Source organism: Talpa europaea, assembly GCF_964194135.1.
Source record: "Talpa europaea genome assembly, chromosome: 13".
NCBI lineage: Eukaryota > Metazoa > Chordata > Mammalia > Eulipotyphla > Talpidae > Talpa > Talpa europaea.
Window position 1 is genome coordinate 5,887,296 of NC_140080.1, and position 16,573 is coordinate 5,903,868.

At 38.6% G+C, this 16,573-nt stretch overlaps 1 protein-coding gene across 1 annotated transcript in view; it reads left to right on the top strand.

Annotated features, from left to right (window-relative positions):
• ENPEP (glutamyl aminopeptidase) overlaps positions 1-11,963 on the top strand; it is a gene marked incomplete at its 5' end in the record, with an annotated part of 63,961 nt that extends 51,998 nt beyond the window's left edge. The window contains 8 exons of the mRNA XM_084252351.1: positions 1,834-1,964; positions 2,090-2,145; positions 4,057-4,207; positions 5,199-5,272; positions 5,376-5,480; positions 5,931-6,101; positions 8,063-8,203; positions 11,794-11,963. Of these exons, the coding sequence (XP_084108477.1) occupies positions 1,834-1,964; positions 2,090-2,145; positions 4,057-4,207; positions 5,199-5,272; positions 5,376-5,480; positions 5,931-6,101; positions 8,063-8,203; positions 11,794-11,902 (938 nt within the window). The 3' untranslated portion in view covers positions 11,903-11,963. The remainder of the gene's footprint in view (positions 1-1,833; positions 1,965-2,089; positions 2,146-4,056; positions 4,208-5,198; positions 5,273-5,375; positions 5,481-5,930; positions 6,102-8,062; positions 8,204-11,793) is intronic.
• Between the last annotated feature and the right edge of the window lie 4,610 nt (positions 11,964-16,573).

Here is a 16,573-nt window from a genome sequence, read left to right on the forward strand (position 1 = left end):
TCCTTTCAACAACATGTCTCTGGGAGAATGACAAAGAAAGATAAATATTACGTGAGTGAGGTAAAGGTTTATAATTTGTCAAGTACTTACTCTGAAAGTTTCTAAAGAAACGTATTGTCTCATTGAAGAGTTTACTCATATATTATGAAAAACTACCGTGTCCTGGAGACTGTCCAGCCTTGCAAACGCTTCCAAAATTTATATCATCTTTCCTCCCAAACTGACTCACCTTCCCCTTGTCTCTGATGGCGACACGTTATTCATCTAGTCATGCCAGCCGTGCTCCTTCCTTAACCATCCTTATCGGGCCTGAGAAGGGGATGTGTTGATTTTTCCTGTGATGTGTCTCTTGAATACATCTTTCTATTTTCATCCTCTCCACCTTGATATAAGCCCTTCTCTCCGCACTAGGTTATTTCAGTCAACTCTAGAATCTCCTTCTAACATATGTCCCAAACACTGTCACCACTTTCTAGAAAATGGAAATGTGAGCTGTTTTCCTGCTTAAAAATCTGTGTCTCACCATCTCTCCGAAGATGGATTCCTCACCATGGCTCGTGGCTCTTCCCAGGGAAGCCCCAGCCTCATTTCCGGCCTAATGTCCTCTTTTCCAGTATCATACGCTAAGTTGTCACTACCCAACATCATGTGCAATTCCTCAAATGTACTAAGTATTCCTACACCATTGTTTACATTGTATATTGTCCTCCTTGCAAATGAAAGAGTATACGACTTAAAAGTACAGGAGTGAGTCTAACCAATACTGGTGCTGTCAGAGTTTAGTTATTATTTTAAATGAGCATTTCTTTCTTTTTTTTTTTGCATTGAACTGGGATAAAGACTAGAGGCCTGAGGGTGAGAGGGTTAGCAGAGACAGAGTGGGGAGCAGAGCAGACAGATTTACTGAAGTTTACTGCTGAGGGGAGCAGCAGGTGAGACAGGAGAGGTCTGCTGCGCCCTGGCTGGGGATCGAACTCAGGCCGTAAAGGTAATAGCGTTGAGGCTTAACCCCTAGGCCACCAAGAGGCCCTTAACTGAACATTTTTTTAACCTGAATTATAAGTTTCTGTTCTTTCAATGTTGAGCTTCTAAGTATATATTAGAGCTCTATGTAAATACTGGTTGCTGCTTTAGAAAATTAATTTGGTAAACCCTTGGATGGAAAGGCATTGATACAACCAATTGAAATGAGGAAGTAGAAGACTCTAAAGATAAATAAAATTGGAAAAGCAAGTATGAAGTTCATCACAAAATCAAAAATGTGTCTGGATTTCAGCTCTATTGCATGTTTTTGGCATTTTAAAAGCATTATGATCCTTAAATCATTATTCTGCTTAACAATAGTGATTTCCACTAATTTGAATGTTGATTTGAATAAACAATGTACTCTCTTAGATGTTTACATATTTATCCCCTCCCCAGGCTGCTCCACAGTGAATACTCTTTGTAATGAGTGCATCATGATTAGGAATATATGACTTAGCCCTGGAAGGCAGGAACTTCTGTCTTTTGGCATTATTTTCTTTTACTGAAGGATCGCAAGCACAGAATTATTTCACCCATTTGGGAAGCTTCTGTCAGTAAGGAGTAGAAGTCACCAATTAGGGACAGTTATTTACATTACCTATTTCTTTTTCAGCTCATGCACTACAGCAAAAGTCCCAAGTCGGGCAACTAAATACGAATTAGGCTTGGGAGATTTGGATCCAAACCAAACTTTAGTCCTTGAGCCACTATGTCTTTTCTTATTTTTTTTAACCCTCTGGGTCTAATTTCTCTGTGCTTACAGTATATGCAAACATGTTTCTCATTAGTGTTTATGTACCACTGCAGGCATCACTTTGACAGCTAATCCTAATGGAGATTTTGTGAAAATAAACCCAGATCATATTGGATTTTATCGTGTCAATTATGAAAAATCAACTTGGGACACTATAGCTACTAATCTTACCAGGAACCACAGGGTAAGGGTAGCAATGGCTGAGTTGTTTTATGTTTGTTCAAAGAATAGCATCTTACTAATACTCATTTTTTCAACCTGCTTTCCTTGAAGATTCATTTTTCTTACCTCTTTTCCCTTTATCTCCAGGACTTTTCTTCTGCTGACCGTGCAAGTCTCATTGATGATGCTTTTGCCTTGGCAAGGTGGGTTTTGGAGTGAGACTAGATCATTTAAAATACTGTGGATTTTGTAAATGAATTACAACCAAGCTGAAGCATTAATCCATTTTAGTTTTAAGTAGCCAAAGCCACTATTTATAACATTGTCATCCTTTGTTCTCTTTTTTAAAACTCACAGAGCCGCATAGCCAATATCCTGGAATTAGCCCCTAGCATACACACAAAATCTCACCTGTCCTGCTGAATTGAGTAGGGTTGGTCTTTATCAGAGCCCTACAGTTAATCGGGGCTCTGATTTAACAGAGGCTCAAAAGTGCGCTATCATAACTGGATTTAATAAAAAGACAACATGTCTTTTGCTGATTCAACTTTGTGGGACCAAGCCCACAGTAAGAGCTCGTTGGCTAGCACTGTCACGCCTTCATCAGGTCCCTGGACTAAGAATGAGACACGGCACATTAGGACTGGTTGGAGTCACAGTAACACATAGGAAATTGGACTTTTTTTTTCTCATGTTCTAAACGTAACCTAAACCTAGAAAAAGACCAACCATTTCCCCTAGGCATGTAGCCCATGGCGACCTTTCTCACTCCATCCTATGTACTCCAGTATAAACCAAAAAAATTAAAACAAAAAAACCCAAGCCAGTCAACATGTACTAAGGGAATGAACCAGGGGAAGTAACAGTCCCATTGAGGGTTTCTTCCAGATAATCTAAGACCAGCAGTTCAACAGGTAGTTATTGAACTTCCAGCTTTTTTGTAGAGGCCATGGATACTCTGAGGCATGTAACTGACTTCATAGTGTCCTCACCCTTCAACCTGAACATACTCAGGACTGGATGCCACTTCTACAGGAAGCCTCCCAGCTGGCCTCCCTTCTGCCAGCCTTGAACTTCCCCATGTATTGTGTTGGCATTGCTTATCCATTGTCCACCTCCCTCACCAGGCTGCACTTGTCCTGAGGGAGGGACCCAGGTCCTGTCCTCATCTTGTCCCCTGCTCCTGACTCTGCCTGGCATATAGTAGATGCTCATCACACATGGACTGAATAGTGGCTGGAAGAACAGTGTAAAGCAACACAGGCAGGCAGGGAGAGCAACTTAGCAGGCTTCCTGGATAGCAAGCTAGTGTACTGACCAAACCAGCTTCTTGACATATTTTTCATTTTAAAATTTATTTATTTATATATATTTTACATTATTGCTCATTTTTGTACACTATTTGCTTTCTCCTCTCAGGTGTTGTCCCCATAAAATTCCTACCACCACTTCACCCGTGTACCATTGCCATAGTCTCTTGTGCTCTTCCCTGCCCTGTTTTGATCCGTCTCCCTACCCCTCCCCTGCAGAATGTCTCTGATTTATAGTTGCTTGTTAACTTTTTTTACTTATTATAATTTTTTCCTGATCCCTTATTTTATTCCCCTATATTCCTACTATAAGTGGAACTATCCAATATTTTTCTTTTTCCTTCTGGCTTAAATCATTGAGCATAATCCCATCCAGCTCTATCCATGTTGCTATGAATGGCAAGAGTTTATCTTTTTTGATTGCTGAGTAATATTCCATTGTGTATATATACCACATTTTTTTGATCCAGTCATCTATTTTTGGGCATTTGGGTTGTTTCCATATCTTACCTATTGTAAATAGTGCTGCAGTAAACATAGGGGCTCAGGTATCCTTTCCAATTAAAGTGTTTGTGTCCTTTGGGTAGATCCCTAGGAGTGGAATTGCTAGATCATATGGTAGCTCCATTTTTAGTAGACTGAGAAACCTCCACACAGCTTTCCATAGTGGTTGGACAAGTTTGCATTTCCATCAGCAGTGTAGGAGAGTTCCTTTTCCTCCACATCCTTGCCAACATTTGTTGTTTCCCAAACACAGAAAACTTGTCTGTTTTTTAATGAACTTTTTCCTTGTTTGATTCTTAGAGCTCAACTTCTAGGTTATGAGAATGCTTTGAACTTGACCAGGTATCTCACAGGGGAAGAGGATTATTTGCCATGGCAGAGAGTCATTTCAGCTGTGACCTATATCATCAGCATGTTTGAAGATGATAAAGAGCTGTACCCCAAGATTAAGGTGAGGTTAATTCTGTAGGTCAGGAAAGTCAAAGTTTAGCTATTGATAGCCTGAGATGATTTCTCAGACAAGGAGCTACTGGGGCACACAAAGGTTATCTGCCTATACAGTGGAATCACAGAAATTAGAGTGACTTGTCTAGTCAAAGCAAAGAGATGCTATCTATTCTTTTCAACTTGAAATATATCATTATTTGTACACCACAGTAAAAGTATATTTTAGTAATAGAAGGAATATTATAGTTAATAATTTGTTTAAAATAGACAACATGTAAAACCACAGATCCTAAAATCGATGGATTTATCTACATTAAATTGAAATTCTTCTTACTAAAATATAATGTTATATTACCTTTCCTTATTGCTGTTAATCTCACATAGATATTTTGTTAGAAATTATTCCAAATACTTAGTGATTTTTGTAGCATTTTGCTGGGACACTTGTAATTTTAGACAAATTCTGCATTCAAATCCCTAGCTCCTCCATTTACTAAATGAAAGAACTTAGACAAATAATTTATTATTTGTAGTCTTTATGCCCTTGGTACAATAGGATTGCCATACTCAGTTACCTATGACAATGGGATAGTGAGGATCAAATAATAATATTGCCCTTAGTAAATTCTAAGGCAAAATATGAACATTAATAAACATAATTATTATTATTGTAACAATACTTGAGAAATTTTCTGATTTGGTTATTATGCCAGCTGTTACTCTATTACATATATTAACTAAGAAATGGAGGTTTAAAGGGGCTCACCCAAAGTTTCATAAAATATTAGAGAAAGATCCCCAATGGTCTTCTCTTTAAGACTGAAGCAAAATTGCAATATAATAAGAACTGATTATGGCCCTTTGCAAAAAAAAGGACAGGCCCAAGTTCCCTGAGCTGATAGAAGATGGCAAGAGGGGATAGAGATGATCATGCACAGGAGACTTGATAAATTGTAAGCTTTACTTACTCATTGTACCTGGTGCTTTTATTTCAGGCATACTTCCAAAGACAAGTGGGGCCCATTGCAAGTAAACTGCAATGGAACGATACTGGAGACCACCTCACAAGGTTATTTCTTACCTTTTTAAGAGTAACATTCATTTAACATTTGTGCACATGAAGATGTGTTGAAAGTGCTCAAGGCGCCATCTCTGTGTCTTTGCCTCCTCAGGTTACTCCGGGCCTCAGTGCTGGGGTTCGCTTGTAAGGTGGGAGACAAATCTGCCTTGGACAGTGCTTCCCAGTTATTTCAGGATTGGCTCAGTGGGAATATAAAGTAATTATTCACCATGTTTTCTTTTCTTTTTTTTTTTTTTGAGATTTATTTATTTATGCATGCAAGAACTGGGGTACAGACCAGAGGTGTGGGCGGGTGAGAGGATTCACCAGAGACAGAGTGGGGAGCAGAACAGGTGGATTGACTGAAATACACTGCTGAGGGGAGCAGCGGGCAAGACAAGAGAGGTCTGCTGCACCATGTGGGCAGCTCCCTGGCAGGCTGGGGATCAAACTCATGCTGCAGAGACTGTGGATAGCTTCACAGTGCTTGAGCCACGAGGGAGGCCCTCACCATGTTTTCATTTAGAGAAGACTTTAAACTGAGAAATGAGGCAGTAAGAAAATTAAAAAAAAAAAATTGAAAGTCTGTGAAACAAAAGAAATCAAGTTTACTCAAAATTAAAGTCTAATAGATGAAAACACTCTCAAACTCATGTCCTTCTTCTAGGCTTCCTGTGAATCTCAGGCTTCTGGTATATCGGTATGGCATGCAGAACTCTGGCAACGAAAGTTCCTGGAATTTCATGCTTGAGAAATACCGGAATACTGCATTAGCACAAGAGAAAGAAAAACTGCTGTATGGGTTAGCATCCGTGAATAACATTACTCTTTTGTCAAAGTAAGTTGGGCTTTTATTTCACTTATATGGATGATTTTTGATGACTTAGGTATCATAGTATCTCTAAGATGCTATTAAAGATTATTTTCTCTGAAAAAAAAATCCATGTAAGAGTGTCATAAATAATAAGGGCACGTCACCTCAGATGAAATATTCTGGAGGTTGGAGAACTTCATGGTCCACATTTTCATCCAGGATTTAGATTCTGCTCTTTCTGTTGTGCCATTCTCAACATGTGGTATGTCTCGTGACTTCCAGAGCTCCAAACATTTTGTCTTGGCACAAATATGCTTGACAGAAGACACAATCAAGACAGTGCCTGCTCCCAAGTCTCTGTCTTTTATCTTCACACCTCCCCCACCCCCATAATCAGTGCTGGGCCACATTCTGGATCCACCACTCCATCATTTGAGTAGGATGAACTTGAACCAGTCAGGATAGTCTGAGTCTAGGAGCTCAGTCTGCCTTTCCAAGCACCAAGGGTACCATGCCCCAAGCTCCTCTGTCAGCAGAGGAGGCTTGTCTGTTACAGTGTGTGTGTATGTGTGTGCGCGCACACACACATACCAGAGGAAAATATCCAACAGTCCCCATAAGTTGCTTCACATTCTGCAGGTTTTGTTTTTGTTTTTGTTTTGTTTTTTTTTTTGTGGGACCCTCGCTGGCTGCCAGGGAACAAACCTGCGCTGCAGAGGCTGCAGGCAGCCTCGCAGCCCAGCGCTCAACCTCTGCGCCACCAGGGGAGGCCCCACATTCTGCAGTTTTAGTGACCCAGAGTCAACTGCAGTCCAAAAATATGAACTACAATAAATTATTTGTTTTCGAGAGAAAGAGAGCACATTCACATAATTCTCATTACAGTATATTGTTTTAATTGTTCCATTTTACTATTAGTTGTCATTGTTCATCTCTGATTGTGTCTGATTTTAAGTTATACTTTATTGTAGGTGTATAGGTGTCTTGGCATGAAACTCATCTATAAATCTTCTCCCACTTCACAACTATGCCCTCAGATTAGTTAGCTTCTGCCTTAATTAATTTTTTGTTTAATTAGTTTCTGAGTTATTTACTTTATTCATTTAACCAACACTTATGGTGTCCTTTCTACGTGGAGATTGTGGGAATAAAAATAATTAAGATATGGTAGATATCCTTGAAAAACTTAGAGGCTTACTGGGGAGACTGAATGGGCATAGTAAATTATAAGGCAGTAGCCAGTTTGTGAGGACCAGCAATTTGCTTTTTCCCTGACAGCACTAGCAGTACCCCTTCACCATTTTTCTTTTGTTTGTTTTTAAAGTTTTTATTTATTTATATTTGTGTAGAAGAACTGGGGTGCAGCCAGAGACACGGGGGTGAGGGGTGGTGAGAGGATTCACCAGAGACAGCGTGGGAGCAGAACAGGCAGATCTACTGAAATACACTGCTGAGGGGAGCAGCGGGCAAGACAGGAGTGGTCTGCTGAGCCATCTGGTTAGCTCCCTGGCCAGGGATTGAACTTGTGCTGCAGTGGGTGCAGACAGCCTCACAGTGCTATCTTAACCCCTCTCACCACCAGGGAGACCTGTTCCCTAAATTTACTAGCTACTTTGTTTTTTAGCTCAGTGGGATAATAGGTAAATGGGTGAAGATTTTCTATTCAGTAAGTGCAACTATTTTTCAAGTTAAAGTTAAAATTGTATCTTTTAAATTATTTTTAGTACTTCCAAAATAGTTCCATCTTCAGATATTCTTATAATTATATTTTACTAGTGCTCAAAAATCATAGGTTGTTGTTTAAAAACAGTCAACTACTTTACGCACTTTTAAATTGTTTTATTATTTGCTACTTTTCATTAACATTGTCCGTTGATGCCTTAGGAATTGAATTACTGAAATGAAAGCTATGTTCTACTGAAAGTTAGCTAAGGGTGAATATTAAAAGTTCAGTTTAAACTGTTTTTTTGTTTGACTTCTCTTAGCTATTTGGATTTGCTCAAGGACCCAAACATTATTAAAAGTCAGGATGTGTTTACAGTCATCCGATATATCTCATATAACCACTATGGGAAGACCATGGCTTGGACCTGGATACAGCTCAACTGGGACTATCTAGTCAACAGGTGGGATGATTAAACAATGGTTTGCTGTTCTCTTTGTTAGATCCCTGTACATGTTCTTTCTTTTTCTCCTTGCTGTCCTTTCTCTAACATCAGTACCATTTCTGACAGGGCATGTTATCAAAGGTAAGAGATCACTGTTATTTTCCTTCTTGGAAAGCAATATGCTAGTTAATTTTAGCGTATTTTTTTTCCTGGAAAGTATTATTTCCAATTGATGTACAGAATCTCTAAAATCCAGAGAGATCACTAAATTGTGTTATTTTTAATTTGGTTAAAACAGGTAGTTCTGCATTTTGTGCTAACACTTAGATAAGGTCAGGCACATATTTAGTTTTCAATATTTAATGAGAGCTAAATGAGAATGAACTTAGAAGAAATCTATGTAGATGAAAAACTGCTTATTTTAAAATTATTGTGAAAAGATATGAAAATAATGTCCTATTTTGCAAAATAGCATGGCTATTCCCTTACTGTTTATTAAATAGAGTGTTTTTCAAGGCCTATTGGAATAGCTCTGACCTGATTTATTTTGAATCATGACTTTTTCACTTCAAAAAATTGTTCATTTTTATACCTATTAAGGAATAAGTTGGAAAAAGCAAGTGTTACCTTGTCATAAAAATTATAAACATCTGGCCTTAAAAGAAACCTATTAGACCAAATTCTGAATTTTTTTCAAGAAAAATAAATTGGTAAACTATTTCCAGTGCTAGTTCCAAACCCTTGCTCAAGGCTTTTAACTTTCTTCATAGTCTAATGATCTAATTCTCATGAGGTCTTATTCCAAATAGCCTCAAACACAAAACTATATATAACCACATGTTCAGACATACAAAAAAATCAATATTACTTGTGGTTAGTTTGAATAAATAGAATTTCCCCAATAAAGTTGGATAAGCCAAATTAAATGAGTCAGTTTCATCCAAATATTTCCAAACTCTTTAATGTCTTCCAAACTTCAGAATGAATGATTTTACTGTCTCCATTTCTGAACAATTTATTTCCATCCTAAAATAAACAAGCAATTTTTTTTATAAATTTTTACCATGTGATTTTTTTAAAAGATTTATTTTTTATTTATGCATACAAGAACTGGGGTGTAGGCCAGAGGTGCAGGGGGGGTGAGAGGATTCATCAGAGACAGAGTGGGGGGCAGAACACGCAGATCTACTGAAATGCACTGCTGAGGGGAGCAGCAGGTGAGTCAGGAGAGGTCTGCTGCGCCATGTGGGTCAGCCCCCTGACCGGGGATCAAACTCAGGCCACAAAGGCTGGCGATAGCTTGATAGCACTGAGACTTTAACCCCTGTGCCACCAAGGGTGACCATGTGATTTTTATGAGAACTGATGTCCACACCACTAATATCCTTTCCAGTTTGAGACTTAACCATAAAGTTCCAAGGATACTTCAGAAATTATTTGCTGGTTTTGTTTATTCCACTAAACTTTTAGACAAAACTGTGAACTAGAATGAATGCAATAAGTCAATAATATATGGTGTAATTGTGTTTGGTTTTAATTAATAACTGTGGATGAGAAATTAAGCCACTGGGACATGTCTGAAACCACTTAAACACTACCTTGTAAACAAAATAATTCAAAAAGTGAGTAAATATTTTGTGTGCATCAAAACCATTTCTTTTGGATGAAATAATAATATTTATGTTGACATTAAGTCCAAGAAGATGAATTTTACATAATATAGTTATTTTTCAAAATACTTGATATAATTAAATCCTTATCTTAGTTTTCAAACTAATCAATATGATAAATAAACAACACATTTCCCCTTAAATCTTACACTTTAATTATTGGTTTCTTGGATGAACCTATTTCATTTTTGTATTTCTAGCATTTATATAGATAGTGGCAGCTTTTATTCAATCTTTTCATTGGTAGTTCCCAAGGCAGTGAAGAACACATATAATAGAAACGGTGTTGAGAATACATGCTTAGTCTGAGATTTTAGATAATGACTGATTGTTGCTAAGGAAAATTGCCTGACTTCTCCTTCTAAGACAAGAAAGATGAAAGATTGGGTGGATTAAACTCAGTAGTCAAGGTGAGCATTGGACCTGGCACATTGAAGATCGTGCTTAATTATTAAAGCATTTCATCATTTTTCCATTGGTATGTTTTCTCTTTATATTTCTTCTGCAAACTGCTGGTTCCTGTTGGTGTATTTTGACCAATTTGTAAGTGTTCTTTATATCTCCTTTTAAAACAAAATTATGAATTTTGATGTTTAATTTTGGTTCCCCTATATTCCTCCTACAAGTGAAACCATGTGATATTTTTCTTTTTCCTTCTGACTTATTTCTCTGAGCATAATCCCTTCTAGCTCCATCCATTTTGCTGCAGATGGCATGAATTTATCTTTTTGACTGCTGAATAATATTCCATTGTGTATATGTACCACATCTTCTTGATCCAGTCGTCTAATTTTGGGCATTTGGGTTTAGTTCAAGTCTTTCCTATTATAAATAGTGCTGCAATAAACATAGGGGTGCATGTATTCTTTTGTTTTAATGTTTTTGTGTCCTTTGGGTAGATCCCTAGGAGTGGAATTGATGGGTCATATGGTAGCTCCATTTTTAGTAGACTGGGAAACCTCCATACAGCTTTCCATAGTGGTTGGACTCGTTAAACATAATTTTTGTGACTGTTTTTATTACACTGCGTTAGCTGTTAGGTGACTTTTTTTTTTTTTTACAAGTACCACAATCATTTGTCTTGTGGTCTGTAAAAAAATTTATGATTCTTGCTCCTTTAGAGAGAAAATGCAAAAAAATAGGGATAGAATATGAGCTCTAAATTTCTATCTTTGCACTCAGCTTCAAGTGCTGTTACTTAGGGTGATATAGAACATCAACACAATAATGCATGTAGCTAGTCAGGCATTTTGAAAGCAGAATAATAATGATATTCAAATCTCAGTGACTACAGGAAGATGCAGAGTATTAGCATGGAGGTGATAGCACTCTCTGCTGTAATAGAAACAAGCTGCAGCAGCTTTAACGACATAAACGATTATTTCTCATTCAGGTCAGCCTCTGGAAGTGAGCATTTCAAGGTGTTCCACCCCTGGAAGTCTAGGGCATGTCTTATTTATGCGGTTGGAACTTGAAGGAAGAGGGATAACATGTCTGTGACAAGCAATATCCCTTACTTAAACAAGAACTACTGTACCATGTGGGTCAGCTCCCTGGCTGGGGATTGAACTCATGCCTCAGTGGCTGCTGATAGCCTCATAGTGCTGAGACCTAACCCCTTGAGCCACCAGAGAGGCCCTAGAATTTTCACATGGTTAACATGGTGTCTGGGGTGGAGGATGAGGAGAGAAGAGAGTTGGGGATGACACCAATCTGTCTCCTACATCTGAGAAAGGGACGTGAAGACATCTGCAAAAAGCGCAGAATTTACTCATACAGTAGAATTGTTTTAAACGTGTTTTCTTACTATGTTGTGTTTACACTGAAAAATCACTTTTTAACCCCTCCTCCCCCAACAGAAAGACGTGTTCATCTAGAATAGGGGTTTTAAATTCTGGGCACTTGTACTTGCTCTTATTTCCCTCCATGTCTCTTCAGATTCACGATCAACGACAGGAACCTCGGCAGGATTGTCACTATAGCAGACCCTTTCAACACAGAGCTGCAGCTCTGGGAGGTATGGACGTCATCCTCTGTGCTTGTCTAGGGACAAAATGAAACTTGAAAAAAAAAATAGAAAGGGTATTTTTTTTATTCAGATCAGGAAGCTATGGAGGAAGAGGTAATTCTTGTATCCTATTAAATATATATTTTTTTAAAAACTGAAAAAATTCAAATAACCAAAAAACAAGCTATTTATTTATTTTTATTAATATTATTTAATTGTTTTCTTACATCATTGTTCATTTTGGGACAGTATTTGATTTCTCCCCTCAGACATAGGCCTTGAGGTTCTTCCCCCAAACACAGTCACCCCCACAGTCCCTTGTATTCCTTCCTCCCCAGTTTTGACCCCTTTCCCTCCCCCCACAAATGCTGGGCACCTCAGATCTACATTCAGCTCGCAAGTTTTGTCTTTTTCCTGAACCTTTGTTCAGAAGAACCAAACAAAAGCAGAGAAAGGTGAGGCCTTGAAGGCTGCAAAAGACCCTTCAACCTACCAAGCATCCACCCTTACCTCCTCAAGGTTTGATTCATAGTTTCGGAATTTATTTTTTTTAATACTTTATTTTTTTAAAGATTTTTTAAATATATATACAAGAGCTGGGACACAGGCCAGAGGTGGGGGGGGGGGCGGTGAGAGGATTCACCAGAGACAGAGCGGGGAACAGAACAGGCAGACTGACGAAATACACTGCTGAGGGGAGCAGCGGTGAGACAGGAGAGGTCTGCTGTGCCATGTGAGTATCTCCCTGGCTGGGGATTGAACTCATGCCTCAGTGGCTGCTGATAGCCTCATGGAGCTGAGACCTAACCCCTTGAGCCACCAGAGAGGCACTAGAATGTTAACATTCTTTTGTGCATTGAAAAAATAATTATTTTTGGGCCTCCCTGGTGGCACAGGTGGTTGAGTGCAGTGCTGTGAAGCTGTCTGCAGCCTCTGCAGTGCCAGTTCGGAGCAACCCACAGTGGCCTCGGAGCAACCCACATTGCGAGCAGACCTCTCCTGCTGCACCCGCTGCTCCCCTCAGCAGTATATTTCAGTCAGTCTACCTGTTCTGTTCCCCGCTCTGTCTCTGGTGAATCCTCTTACCCTCCCACTTATCTGGACAGTACCCCAGCTCTTGTATAAACAAAATAAATCTTTAAAAAAAAAGAAAAAAATTTTTTTTCTAGCTAGCAAATCATATGGTTTAGTTTTGAGAAGCTTTTACTTTTTGTGGATTTTAAAAAATTATAACACTTTTTATTGAGATAGCTTTGGTTTAGAACATGATTTATGATTGAGGGGAATAGGCTCACACCTCTTCAGATATATGTCACCACACCACACCCACCACTGTGGTGCCCATAGTCTGCACAGGCCACTGGGTCTTTCTCCACTTTGCTCTTCACTCCCTAGTATCCCCTATGGCAGCCTCAGTTCTGTAGTCATATTTCTAGTATTTTTTGTTTGTTTGTTGTTTAGTTTTTTTGGTAGCTTTGCTTTGTTTCCATATATTCCACATAAGTGAAATCATCTGGTATTTGTCTTTGTCCTGATTTATTCTGCTTAGCACAATCCCCCCCAGTTCTATCCATGTTATCAAAAATGGCAAGATTTAATCTTTTATATATCTGTAGCTATAAAGATTCCACAGAGATTATTTTATGAGTTCTAAATAACCTAACTCAAATTATATTAAAATACTCCAGACTCCTGAAGTAAGCAAAGTCATCCTTGCACAGACCAGATTTTCCAGGGAAAGCCGTGAGGAATGCATAGTGGCCAGGTCAGCTGTTGGTACTGCTGTCCTCCTTCCCAGGGCATCAGACTCCCCTTGCCTCACTGGGCAGTCCAAAGCCATGGTGAATGCTTGTTATCGTGAGCCAGGAACTCCATCTCAGCAAAGCACCCGGAGGTTCATCTCCGTGTTCGTAAGGATACTGAATTTCTAGCAAAGAAGGGAACAGACCCAGTTTGCAAGTGAAATTCTTGATGAATAGTTGAACTTAAAATGACTCAATTATTTCTCTCTTTTATAGATGGAGAGCTTTTTTAAAAGATATCCAGAAGCTGGAGCAGGAGAAACACCAAGACAGCAAGTGTTGGAAACAGTGAAAAACAATATCGATTGGCTAAAACAAAATAGGGAAACTATAGCAGACTGGTTTCAAAATGTGTAGTGGGAATGGTTCATGTGTGAATGTTGCTTCTCCTATTAAGCATTTAGTGGCCTAATTTATAAGCATTATGGTGGGAGCTTTATGCAGATACTGCTTTTACTAAGTATCATGTTTTATATCTTGCAAACCTTTCAAATTGTTCCCCTTTATGAAGATGCTGATAGAATAGTTAATGTACTCAGGGATTTCTTCTAAGTGTACTTCATCGGAGATATTTTACAAACTGAAGACAATTTAATAGCTGTTTTAGTATCTTTAAATATCATTCTTTGTATCTTAAATCTATGAAAATAGAACAATTTGGTCTTAGCTTTACATTTTTAGTACCAAGGAAACTCCACTTAATCTTCTCTCTTGATTGATTTTTAAAGTTTAAATACCAGTACTAGAGGGACCAATATTACCATGTTAATCTTTATTTTATTATTCAGAATTACACAGCCCTAATATCATTTTATTCACATTTGTCTTACCCAAAGTAACCTGGGCTTAAGTTCTACTTAAGGATTGCAGGAATTAGCCAAAGAAATGACTGGCTGTTGCCTTCGCTCTTACAGAATCAACAAGAGAACTCGCCTCTCCTTTTAAAAATAAATCTAAATGATTACCAAGAAGAAAATACATTGTTTCCAGTGTCACTTTACTCTTGAATAATAATGACTGTAGCATTTCCCAAATAATTTAGCACAAAGCAAATACGATTCAAGAACCAGCCTTTTTCATGCTTGCTGTTCTACCATCTTCCTCCAGTCCCTATAAAGCTCCTTTAAATATGCTATGAAATCAGAGAGAGGAAAGTGCTTAACTCTGCCTCATGGATTTTAGTGGAAAAAGGCTAAATAATTGGAAACTGGTCAGGAAAGAGAGAAGGCTGATTATTCCATAAAACTAAGTGGAATTAGAATTTAGCAGTGGCCTCACCTAGCAATCTAAGTGTGAAAAGGAAGAAACTCATGGATGTCTCCAGCATTGCTGAGACTATGTCTTTTTATAGGTAACTTATATGTATGAACCCTCAGGTTCTAATCCATACAGAATAGCACTGGTCAAATTTATATTCACAATTTGATTAAACACAAGTAGAAGCTGGTAGCAAGAATATACTTAAAATGACATCGATGCCGAGGAAATCCACAGTATAAGTCCAACAGGCAAAAAAGATGGCAAATTACTCCTTTCCAATCTGCTGTATCTAGAAAATCTAAATCAATTAGTAACTTCCAGCTGTTATAATTCAAGGCGGACTTGATGACAACTGAAGCACACAGGAGCAATCAAAACCTTAGCTTTGATTTTATTTACATAAATAATGTGTCCCAATCAAGCACTCTCAAACTTTGTACACTTCCCCACTGCTGTGTCTTAATTATCACTTCTCAATGCATCCAGATAAACTGAACTGGCAAATTCAAATGTAGGCTTGTAGAAGGGGACAAGGACAAAAAAAAAAAAAAAAAGAAATCTCTGGACCAAACCTTTAAAATGTTATTTTAAGATACTTCGGGAATAAAACCATGTTAATACCATAGATCATCAAGAAAAAACTCACTTGCTCTGGGGATGAACCCCAAGCTTCAACTTGATCCCAATCAAAACCTGTACTTGAAGACTTGGTGTTGTTTGAAGTAGACAAATAAGGGAATAGAAGAGTTGCTCCTTCTGTTTTATGTCATAAATAAGATTTTAATAGAAATATATGTTCCAGGGGGCTAGTAAAACAGATTACAAGTTGCCCACAAGTCATTCTGTTTCATGCCAAGTCATTCTATTTTAGTCAATTTTATGCATTAAAATTGAAAGTGAATTATTTAGTTCTCTTTACACTACATGAAAAAAGAACCTGGCAGTCTTTATCATGAAAACTCCACGGACCCATCAGGATCCTCTGGCTTGTATTTTTTTTAATGAGGATTTATTTATGCATACAAGAGCTGGGGTGTAGGCCAGAGGTGCAAGGGGTAAGAGGATTCACCAGAGACAGAGAGGGGACAGAAGACACAGATCTATGAAATACACTGCTGAGGGGAGCAGCGGAGAGACAGGAGAGGTCTGCTGCACCATGTGGGTAGCTCCCTGGCCCAGGGATTGAACTTGTGCTGCGGTGGCTGCCGAGAGCTTCATAGTGCTGAGACTTAACCCCTGCACCACCTGGGAGGCCCCTCCTCTGGTTTTTAAAAGACTGATGACCCAAAGATGAGATTTGGCCAAATCCATGACAATACTACTTGGTTCCAGACATGGATGATAAAGAAGATGATGGTGGTGATGAAAAAAGATCCGCTGGGAGACCCATGAGCAGAGGGAGAAGATGAAGGTGAAGAAGATGAGGATGATGATGGGGCAGGAAGGAGCGGAGGTTGAAGAAAATGACTAATGCAACACATGGATTCTAACCTTTTAAATTTTCTCCTGTCCCTGGGAGCAAGTGCTCGCTCACTCTGTGCTTAAAGTCTCTTCTCTCCATTACAGCATGGCTCTCAACCTACTCTGGGGGAAATTACCTTTAGTAGAAAACAGTGGGAAAAGAATCTCTGCCCCTTTCTGTTCCAAG